The sequence below is a fragment of the Pimephales promelas genome, chromosome 8 (assembly GCF_988280905.1).
Source record: "Pimephales promelas chromosome 8, fPimPro1.hap1.1, whole genome shotgun sequence".
NCBI classification, from domain to species: domain Eukaryota; kingdom Metazoa; phylum Chordata; class Actinopteri; order Cypriniformes; family Leuciscidae; genus Pimephales; species Pimephales promelas.
Genome location: NC_142776.1, coordinates 10,725,624 through 10,737,745, shown reverse-complemented (window position 1 = coordinate 10,737,745; position 12,122 = coordinate 10,725,624). Strand labels below are relative to the sequence as shown.

Here is a 12,122-nt window from a genome sequence, read left to right as displayed (position 1 = left end):
AAGAAGGGGGGTTGGGGTTGGGGTTGAGTTGGGAGTGAGAGGGAAGCAAGCGCCAGACAAGACCAAACAGGCTCAATCTCAATCTTACTACAAATGACTTCCGTGGCCTCCCTATAAGCCACTCTCAACTGCTGTGCGAATGACTTTCCCAACAGAGCTTGTCCCTCTAGGGATCATGCTAGCTATGGTCTGATTCTGGGTAAATATGGTGCTCACCTTTCCGCCTCATTACAACTAAATAAACCCACCACATGATCATATCCCAATTACAGACAGCTGATAAAACAGTGTGCTGCCGATTAACTCCCGCAACAAAGACCCTCGACTCTAATTAGCTGTCTCACAGGCAGGATGTGGGACATGGGCTTCACCGTGTTGGTCTGCTATACACATCATACAAGAGTTCAGAATTGCTGATCACTTTGTTTACTGTGACAAGGCTGTTTTATTTTTTAAGTTAGGAGAAAAGTTTAATTTCACATGCTTTTAAAAAGAGTACTTATTATGAAGATACCATTTGAAAGAAAAACATGAACTGAATGCAATGTCTACATTCAGTTAATTGCATGGTAATTGCATGTAAATTAAGGCTATGTTTACACGGAAACGATTCTGAATAGAAAACGCAAAAGTGGCGTTGCGTCATCACTTTTTATTCTGCGTTTAGACGATCGTTTTGTGTGGGAAATTCGTGTGCAAATGGTGACGCAAAAGTGTGTGAAATTCAATGTAGTATGCACTCCAGGCGGCTAGGAGCGCATACTACAACAACACCAAGTCCACGCGCCTGCGTACAACCTTCACTGTCAAGCAGACTTTTGCGTTTTTACCCTTTACACGGGAACGCGACGGTGGAGCGTTTTTAAGATTTCCACTCTGGAGGGTGGTTTCACTTTTTTGCGTTTTTAAGCCTCAAAAACGCCGTCGCCGTGTAAACGAAAGGCAAATCCGATAAAATATTTTTACGTTTTCCCTCGCGAGCGTTCTCGTGTAAACAGGGCCTAAAAGACATCATAGATTAAATTAAAAGCAATTAGCTGAACTGCTTTTAGTAGTACAATTTTATAATTTCCTAATTGCTTTTATGGTCTTTGAAATATGGTTAAAGTTTAAAGTGCCAGATGTACTGACAAGCATTTAGGGTAAAGTAAAATATACTTTTAATATACTTTTTTTTAAAAATTGAAACTTGTTTGAAATGTATTTAAATTTATTTGTAATAATACATTTGTAATGGTGATTTATATATTAACTTTAAATGTAATATCAATTAACACTACAGTAAAAACTATAATCGAGCAGTAGAGTATGGATGCCATTTAGTATGTTGATCAACACATCAAAAATAAGTTTATTTCTTTAAAACACAACAAAACATTATTAAAAACCTATTGATTTAAAATGTTCTTTAAAACGTTCAATTTAACATTTACAAAGCGCATTTTTAAAAAGTGTACTAAATTGTACTTCACACTCAAAAAAATGATTCAAGGCCTTCTTAGAGGTGACACATTTAAAAACAATTTGATTTATGTAAATATATCTATTTAAGATCATATGTATATATATTTAGGTGGTCTAACTAAAAATTTATTAATAGCTCCACCTATGAGATTGATTTACGTTGGATCGCCCAAAAAAAGTTTCATGTGGGACCGCCCTTTGCGCATGTGCGAGTCAGCGCGGTCTTTTCGCCCATCTCGTCTCATTCTCTCAGTGTACGCCAAGGCAGAGGGTGGACGACGGTACGTAAAGGCGAATATCTACTACTTGGTAAGTATTCATTTGTTGATTAGAAAGTATCTTACTGTCAATTATCATTAATACAGTAATATAGGCTGAGATGTGTGCATCAGTTAACGTTAAGTGAGCCTAATTTCACTCTTCAAAGCTGAAGGGAGTTGCTTGCTAAGGTTAACTTTGGTGGTTAAGTGCTACTTTTGTACTTTAAGGTTAGTCACGTTGACTGCTTTGGTTAAATTATGTGTTCACTACTCTTCATCGCCGCAATTTCGGACGAGTGATGCCGAATTTCTGTTGTTTGTGTGTCTAATTATGGTCGCGACAAGCGTTAGCAGCCAAGGTCCAAAGTCCAAAGCAAAGCCGTCAACCGACCGGGCGTTGGACACTGGGTAATGTTATGCGTTTTTTTCGCCATGTGTCATTAATGGCGGCCAGTGTTATATTATTTTCGTCAACGACATTTTTTTTCACAGACGAAAACGAGACGATAACTAAATAAAACCTAGTTTTGAATGACAAAAACTATGACGAAAACCTATTGACATTTTCTATTGACAATAAAAACGACGAAAATGTCAAATAGTGACTATTTGGGAAGCGATTCAGTCAGAACTGATGTCCTGCGTCTGTGGTAGATGCGCACATTTCAGTAGAGCAGACATACAACGTTAGATCTGAATAAGAGTGAGGACGCAAAAAAAGAGCTCTAACGTAATCATTACGGTTTTCTGGGCGCACACACAGCGCGCGAGTCTTAAACTGCGCTCTCTTTCGTGTCTGAATGGACATAATACACAACATTATGTCTAAATGTCCATTTTGGACAGTATTCACGTAAACTATGTCGGTTATGTCTTAAAACAGTTGTGAGTGTATCGGATGTGCGTCAGTGCAATTCAGCATGTCATTGGACATGATCCGATGTGTGTCCTTAATAGTGGTCAAGCAACAAAAAAGAAAACCATTCACTGTTTGTTATAGCTTTAAGGATTAATTATATTTAATTCATACAAATAAATATGCTTGAAAGAATGATGTATGCAAGTAGTTCTAAATAATGCATATATCATTAATTAAAAGGAAGACTGTTTTACTTTAGGAAAAGTGGTTTGATTTAATTTAAAGATTTTTTAAAGTCACAGTATTTAAATCTGTATCTGTATTGCATGTTAAAATTTAAAAATCATTCATATTAATAGGTGCTCTACTTCAGTTCAACCTACAATATTAAGCAATAACGTGTTTGACTATAATTAATAATTACTTTTATTTGGTTACATTGCCTGAGTATTTGCTCCATTGCTCACACCTCTAATATATGCATCTCATCTTTTGCAGTTGAAGTTGAAAAGCAGTTTACGGCAACCTCCTATTAATGGTAGGTAAGACTAGCATTACTTGCTCAATTCTAGCACAAACTTATTTGCATCATTGTCATGTGATATGTGCTAATTGTCTTTATTCTCCTTTTTAGGATTATGAATGTGGCAGTGCAAAGAATGCAGTTTGCAATTAGCTAGCAGGTATTTGTTGTTTGCAACATTTTAGGCAGGTTCATGGGAACTTAAGGGGCAGTTATTAATATCCATGTACATACACCGATTATTTGGTTCATCCACTCACACACCAATGTAAAACATGCAAGAAAACTACCAACTTGCTTGTTGGGGGCATTTAGGGGTTAGGCATCCTGTTCAGACTGAAATTACCCTCTAATCTAAATTAGACAACCTGCTCCTTCTCTGTGTCACCAGAACAACCACATTTGGCTAAATTGTGTCTCATTTTTAACCCCTACTTCAGCGTGACAACATCAACACCAGGAGGGAGTGTATCCTGAGATGCATCATCTACCTCAATGAAGATCCAGACACCATCTTCAAAGAATATCTGGTAAATTCATCACAATATGTTTGTCATGTAGTGTTGAACTGTTACTCCCTTACGTCTCCCATGACACACTATTTATATTGACAGACCCTAGGGCTGGGCGATAAATTGATTTTATCGATTAATTTGAATGTGTAGTTTACGTCGATTTTATTAATTTTTTTAATGAAAATCGGTTTTCTCTTTAACAACCTCTGAGCTCCTGTGGTTCTGACTGGACTCAGGGCTTGCCAAGATAGAGATACACAAACAACATGGCAAATGAACACTGTGAGAGACGCAATTGTCACTTTTTACACGCTCTCATGCACACATGCATTTTCTCACGCAGAGAAAAGTTAGGCTACTATTCATATGAAACGCATAGCCTATTCTCATCAGATTCTGTCAATTTTATTACAAAATTCAAACAATAAACACCGTTTTGGCACTTGTCACTAAATATGACATGAAAGATCGCAGAGCTCAGTTCAAGCGGTACGTGAACCGATCATCTGTTACTCTTTACTACTAACTTACCGTAATGTAATAAAATCGATCGATCAGTGTTTTTCAACCGCGGAAAGATGTCCATAAAACAGCTGGAGAACAACATGTCACCTAACGTTACATTTACCTCAGGAATGCCCTTCAATTAGCCATAACATGCATGTTAGTTGGACTTAAAATAATTACTATAGAGAGGAGTATTTTGCTAAATATGATAACTATATTACACATTTATTATATTTTTACCTATATCATTCAAATATTATAATGTTGTTTGTTGTTATAAAAACACATATTTAATTTGAGTTGGTTTTAACCTTTAAACCTAATACCAGCTGACAGGGTCTCTCTGTATTATAGCATTAAGTGATTTATTTTTGGAGAACAATTAACATAACACATTAAGGTAGGATATCTACTGTACCTAATATTTACCCAAACGAATTGATATTGAATCAATATCCGAATCAAATCACAAGAATTGAATTAAAATTTGTATTAAGCAATAATAAAAACAATAGCATACCAGTCTTTGTACCATGTAAACATTGTGTTACATAGTTAATAAACTTAATAAAATTGTTTAGTTACCAAATACTTTGACAATCACAATAAACATTGTGAGTTTTTTTTTTTTTTTACACATCCCCCCAATCCACCCATTTTATGTTATGTTATATTTACACTATTTACAATGACAGGGCCTGCCCTCTTGTCTTTTTGGCTTGTTGTTTCTGATTGCACTTTAATCCAGATAATATCCCAGAAGGTAATAAAGTTAAAACTTGTTTTGAACAATTTCTTTGTCGTCTACAGATTGATTTTAAGTAGGGAGAGGAAAAAAATAGTTTTAAATCGTAAATCGGATATTTTTGTGAAAAAATCTGGGATTTTTTAGGCCAAATCGCCCAGCCCTAAGCAGCCCTACAGAGGTGTTCTTATGTACTGCTGTAGACAAGTGATCGTACATGTTTTTTGAATTTAGGGGGGGGGAGTGTGAGTGTGTGTGCTTGGAGTGGGGAGATTGTTTAGAGTTCTGTTGGCCTGGGGGATGAAGTTGTGCTGTTGATAATGGACAAATGCTTTTCTATATGTATTTTTGTGTCTGATGCCATCACCTGTGGAGCCTTGCATCACTTTATGTCACCTTATTTCTATGTCCATCTTTATTTAACACTTGCTGTGTTTTCTGTGTTTGTGGTGTTCAGGCACTGGCGACCGAGGATGCAGAAAGGGACCTAGCAACCACAGTCATGTGACCGGAAGTGATGGGGATCAGGAGCCTGAGGACGTTGGAGTTGTGGAGTCAAGTTCATTCTATTTGGCATCATTCACCATGGTGAAACTCAAACATCCAACAGGAAAAAAAAAACATTTTTTGATTGGAGGGGTTCTAAGGAAATGAAGTTCAAATGTAAATGTATTTCAATAAAAAATAAAATAAAAATAAAAAAACAGTTTTGTCTCACGTGTATGTTAATGGATCAAATGAAAAATGATTTATATGTTTAATTGATGATAATTTCCAATAATTAAGTAAGTTTGAGTTGGTCAAATGAAAATCAATTTCATTTAGTTAATGTAATTATTTTATTTCAGCTGTATTTGGTAAAATTTAGTTAGGAGAACTCAATTACATACTGTTGTAAGTATTTGATAAAAATAAGTTAGGCTAACTCATTTAAATTCTGTTGAATGGATGTACTCAATTTGAGTTGGGACTACATATATTTATTGGATGGAAATCCTGCCCACAACTTAATTGAGTTCATCCAATGAATCATTTTTTTGAGTGCAGAAACAGAAAACAAATCATGATTTGTTATCATAACATTTTTTTTCTTCTTCTCTCAAATTAACTTAGATAATTTATGTGGTTCAGATAGCAATATTTTGAGTTTCTGATTATTAAATCAATCTCCTTCATCGTATTAACTCAATTTTTTCAATTTCAATGAACTTAAAGTTTTAAGGCAACCAGGTTACTTCATTTTTTTAAGTTAAACCAACCATATTTTTTTTTATAAGAGGAGACAATACAGTTTATAAAAACATTTTTATAAAAACTTTTCACTTACATTTTAAAATGTCATCATTTAAATCATTTAAAGTATTCTATCAACACTGCTGTTGCCAGCAGTTTGGTTGATCAATTTAACAGATATAACTAACACATTGTGAGACGGACATCGCTATTCACTAACCTATGTCAAATATTTAGGAGGTAAGCTCTAATCTCTGCTTTTCATTACACCTTTAAGCTTCATTCCTCAGGAATTTAACCCTTTGCTCCACAGACTGAGCAATGTGACATTTGGAGGAAAATCTTAATGAAAAAAATGAAGCAGCTTTGACTGGGCATATAATCGCTTCCTGTAAGGTTACAGATGCTAGTTGGCTGAAATATTTCTCAGTCAAAAAGACATTTCCACATGCACACACTCACACATGTACATCACACTTTTAACATGCCATGCACTCACTTGTAGCATATTTAAGTATTTACATATCCAATAAATATCCTGTAACTAGTAAATATATAAATGGGGCACAGTACAACAGCAGTACTGAAAACAGCGTTCTACGCAATCCCAAAAAACATATTACATATTAAATGATATATTATATTTGGAATGTTTTATGCACACAGTGTTTCATCTGCTTGGTAAAAAAAAAAAAATCATAAAATGTAAAAATGTACTATACAATAGCATCAACTAAATGAATAAAAGTAGGCCTAAGCTACCTCTATGAAAAGTTTTATAGATGAATACAATGCAGTATAACACCTGCAACAGTTTACATGCCAATTGTATACACACCAATGCAGCTGTTGTCCAGTTACTACAGTCGCAAATGCAGCTGTCAGTCAAACCAGTTGTTGCACTAATCTGAAGTACATCCTACTATTGAATTGAGCTTTACTTGTATTGTACTACTGTACATTAACTACAATATCTGTGCTGCAGAGTATTTTTAAACGCTATACATTTATCATTGTGCAGCACTGCGTATAATTGCAGTAATAAACTCCTGAGAAAGACAGAGGCCCCGGCAAAAAAAGCAAAATATTTAGTAGTCTTTTAATGGTCGTAACCATTTTAATCACAAATCACTGATCAGGAAATTTGCAAGAATTGCACAAACACTAGATAAAGTTAGCACAGAATAGCCTTCCCCTTTGTTTTCTGTGAATGTTTAAGCAGTGTGGCTAAACTTGCAGACAGCTTTTTACATAAGAAAGAGTCAGTGCTGTCCCACTCAATGTTAATGGCTTCAAACAGTTCATAAACAGTCGAAAAATGCTCCCAGTTAGTTTGAGTTTAAATATTCACTATGGTGGACTTGTTCTCAAGCCACCTCTTGTTTGTCTTGTCAATTTGAGCAGGAGAATTTTGTTGAAAAATCATTCCTCTTTAGATAACAGCTTTTCATTTGTGGGAAGCAAGCCATTGTGCAATAGTCTCCTGTACTCCAAAGCATTAAAATACTTTTCACAGTGAAGTAGCTCAACAATACCAGCAGCTGAAAAGGCTCCCCACAGAATGACACCTCTTCCTCCATGCTGCGGTAGAGACTCTTGAGCATCACCATGCAACTCGTGTTTCATTGTGATTCATTACTCCACATACAGCTTCTCATATTCTGCCAAAAATGTTATTCTTTGGCATTTTTATGAGAAATCAGAGGGTTACTTCAATAGTGCATTTGCTTAAATTAAGCTAATTTCCTGACCAATCATTTGAGATTAAGACAAATAAAATTGGCCAATTTTTTATTATTTGTTTTTGCCCAGGAGTTTTGCACAATCATTCTGCATGCTTTACTGCAGTAACGGAGAGATTAAGCATCAAAGACCTGCAACTGACGTGACTTGACGTCAACATGTCTGGTGATGAATACATGTGGATGGTCTGATAATAGAAAGAACTTTAGCAGATGTGAAGTGGGTGATGCGCTTTAGTGAACCTCTATGTTCTATAAAGAATGATAGACTCATTCAGAGTTACAAGCTAAAAGCACAGCTGTGAGATAAATGTGAGATTCTGTGACTTAAAAGACAGTTTTCCTTATCAGATGTTGACTTTAAAAGACACCTCAGACCTCCCTCAGGTAACAGGAAGTAAATGAGACTAGCAGGAGCAGATGAAAAAGAAATCTAACAATATTTGGCTGACCCGAGATGGTCTGTAATGGACCACAGCTAAAAAAGGGGTTGCCTATGGTAATTCCCCACTGGTGTGTAATGAACAGTGCACTCTATTGATGGAAGTTTTCTAATCACTGAACAAGGCAACAGTGCAGGATGTTGTCATAGCAATTTATCCTGGAAATGCTAGACTGACATGTTCAGAATGAGTTTTTGCAGACCTCTGGTTCACCTGCTCCCTGCTGACACAAACATTCACAGACACACACAAAAACATTCAAATGGATCTGAAAGATCTAAGATCTAGCTCTCTACCCTGCCTTCATGGATCACTGAAACACAGAAGTGCAGTCCAGTCTTCTCTTTTCCATTTGAGCGACCTTAAACCTCTACACAAACAGGAAGTAGTGTCTCAGCCATTAACATGCTTGTCTTGTCAAGAGGTTTCAGGGGTGACTTGATTGATTCGCTGCTCAACAGGCAATGTTGAAGTTGGGTTATGGCTCCTAAACACATCCCCTCCTCACACATTACAGAATGGCACACAAGTGAAGCATCAGGTCAGATAGGACATATAGCCTAATGTGTTTAAGACATTTGTGTGAATGGGAAAAAAAAGTTATTTTGCTGCATTGGTAAGGCACTTTTATGTTCACTTGTTGGTTTCTTACGATTAGGACATCCAGGGAATGCACACTAGAACCATTTTAAACACTACATCGAGACCCATCTGTGTCATCTTCTAAGTTCACGCGCATGCGTCGTGGCGCTCTCGTAAACTCATGTCAGATGCCCACACTGAAGAAAATGAATAGTTGAATAAAGTTGTTATTTTTGGGATTTTTAGGTATTCTTGTCACTTCTTGGCACAACTAAAGGTTGAGCTATAGTCACTTTGACTATTTTAACTATGTTTTTACTAACTTTTCAGGACCGGCAGAATGAAATTGCCTAGAAGCATATGAAGGAGTGATCACGCTCTCAGATTTAATCAAAATAACTTAATTTGTGTTCCGAAGATGAAGTCTTACAGGGTTGGAACTTTTTTTACTTTTTTTGGGTGAACTAACCCTTTAACACTATGTCAATTAATGGACTAAACACTTATTAATTGTAAAATATACAAGCATCTAAATGCCCCCAGTAAGGCCTGATTCCTGAAACAGTGTATTTTTTTTTACCATATTTAATTTTACAGATTTTTTTTACTGTAAAGACAATGGGTCTCATTCATGAAACATTCGTAAATATACGAGTAAATATGAGAGCGATTTGCGCGTAAAGAGACCTTCCCGAAAAACTCCTCTGATTCACAAATACTTCGTAAACGTCAGATGTGATAGTGAAATGTGTGTGTGTATTAATGAATTCTAACCAGTCGTAAACGGGATGCGCGTGCACGTTCATTCTAAATTACCATAAATCAGGTCCATTATATCCGACTGACATCTGTATATAGGCATATAATAACATGAATACGAATGAAAAAGAAAGAAGTTCAGAATTCAGAAGTTTAATTATCAGAAGTTCATTCAAAACGCCACATTTTATTTTCAAGCGTATTTATAGTGGCGTATCAGGTCCTAAAAAAATGAAGCTTGGCAGCATATTACAAATGCAGTTAATGGAGTTTCATCTGTTAATCGAACAGTCCCAGAAGTGAGAAGAAAATGGTTTGACATTAAGCTTGACAGCAAAAAACACTTCGGAAAAATCGAAGCCATCGATCACCAGATCTATTACTGGCTCTCATAATAAAAGTAAAAAGAAAAACCATAATTACTATATAAAATATTTTTTCAAAATGCTGTTTAAATATGTACCCGATTAAGGTGAATTAAAATGCAGCCTTATTAATAAGCAAAACGTTCGGATGTTAAGCGCACCATTTACGCGTGGCTGGGAGCAGGTGTAGATTTCTTGCGTACCAACTAACAATTGAAAAATACGAACATTATAATGAATCCGAAATTTACGCTAGAACCACTTTACACACGATTTACACAAAAATTCGTGATTCGTGAAAAAATTCGCTATTAAAATTCGTTATCTAACTACACAAATGTAGTTAGATATACGGCCTGTGAAAGCTGCCATTGCCGTGAAACCAAGGCAACTGGGGAGTTGACAGACGACTGCTGTTGATTACAGAACGAGGAGGAGCTGAACTTCAATGTGGCGTCAGGAGACTCTGTTTTAATGAGAGGGCAAGAAAACTTATCTGTAGTCACAAAAGAAGGGGGAAGGAGAAAGACGTATAGAGAGAGAGAGAAAAGGAAAGGCGCTCCATGTGGGGTGGGGAACCATCTGGACCGGTCTTGACCTGAGAACTGACATGGCCCTATCATTATTGGTTACTTAGACATATTCCAGACACATCTCATGTCACAACTATGATGAAAGCTCCCTCGCTCATTGACCTCACACAAACACTGTTGACATTGTTGAGAATTAGTCATTTGGTCAGGAAAAAGCTGCATAAATGATCAATGACAGACACGCAGACTGCACCCTTTCGCCGTCATTTCCCCCTTACCTTTGTACAGTTTGGCTCCCTCGACTACAGTAGGAAGGAAATTACTGGGAGTCATCTTCCATCCCTTCTCTTCTTCCTGCAAAACAGACAGCTAGCATCAAGGTGGGTCCTTCCTAAGCACATCATCACTTTTTTTCTGTAAATGAACTTCTCTGAAAGTTCTCTGAAATAATGAAAGTCAAGTTATGGATAAATCAGCCAAGACTGAGATTCCACACATGTGATCAAAGCTCTTCCCAGGGCGATGTGCTTGCATACTGCTCTGGTGCGGGGTCAGTCTCAGCGCGGGCATTTTAATGATGTGAATACACAGCAGGGGCTGAACGCGAAGCTGCGAGTATGATTTACGGCGCCTCCTGTTTTCCTTTCTCTCAACTAGGGGTCGCACATTAAAAGTAAATCAACGTCCTCGCATACTCACGCGAATGTTTGGCTTGCTTGTCACAAGCAAACACTCAGACCGCAGAGTCTGCTCAGGAGCAAAGCTTTTTAAAAGGAATACGCTAAATGGAGGCTGTATATTTTAAAAGCTGTCTTCCTTTAAACACATTTCTACATTAGCAACTAATGACCCCCAAAAGAGACAGAAATCCATCAGAAAATATGAAAGGCACTTAAGTGCTTGGGAGCAGTGATTTATGATTATTCATGCGGCATTAGACAGAACTTCCAAATGGATCTGGCAGCTCATTTCAAAGAACCCTGTGACCATAGGTCAGTAAAATGAATTCATGCCAGGTTTAATATAATTTAGCTCCATCTCAATTTGTCAGGTAATAAAACAGTTGCAACAGCCTATATGGCAAAAATATAATTTCATATATATATATATATATATATATATATAGCTTTGATAATACAGCTTTTAAGATGCCTACTCACACAAATATATTTTTAGAAGTTTTAGTAGTTTATATATTATTTTATATTATATTTTCAATCTGTGTCGCCCAAAATATAAATAAAAAAATACATTTTGATTGTACTCTTTTTCTTAATATAAGACATTTTCTGGTAACACTTTAGAAGTAAGCTTGCATTTGTTAAAATTAACTAACAATGAAAAATACTTTAACAAGGATTAATAAATCATTATTATCATAATGTTAATTTCAACATTTGCTAATAAATAAAAAAAAAAAACCTGAAAGTTGCACCTGTTAATATTTGATGGACCCACGCTAACATTAACTAACAATGAACACATTGAACACAATGTTAACACATATTAATAAATACAATAACAAATGTTATGGCCATTGTTAGTTAATGCTATTTCATGGATTAACTAATGTTAGTTGAGGTAGATATAGC

At 36.1% G+C, this 12,122-nt stretch overlaps 1 protein-coding gene and 1 long non-coding RNA gene across 3 annotated transcripts in view; one reads left to right on the top strand and one right to left on the bottom strand.

The window, feature by feature from the left end:
- Positions 1-12,122, bottom strand: part of drc11 (dynein regulatory complex subunit 11) — a 68,075-nt gene that overhangs the window by 24,157 nt on the left and 31,796 nt on the right. For both annotated transcript variants that reach the window (XM_039681931.2, XM_089133923.1), the window contains exon 9: positions 10,809-10,884. In XM_039681931.2, coding sequence (XP_039537865.2) covers positions 10,809-10,884 — 76 coding nt within the window. The remainder of the gene's footprint in view (positions 1-10,808; positions 10,885-12,122) is intronic.
- On the top strand, positions 1,471-5,579 carry LOC120477338 (uncharacterized). Its single transcript, XR_016169457.1, has 6 exons — positions 1,471-1,504; positions 1,601-1,773; positions 3,082-3,121; positions 3,218-3,266; positions 3,547-3,636; positions 5,331-5,579. It is a non-coding gene; the product is annotated as an uncharacterized LOC120477338 (long non-coding RNA).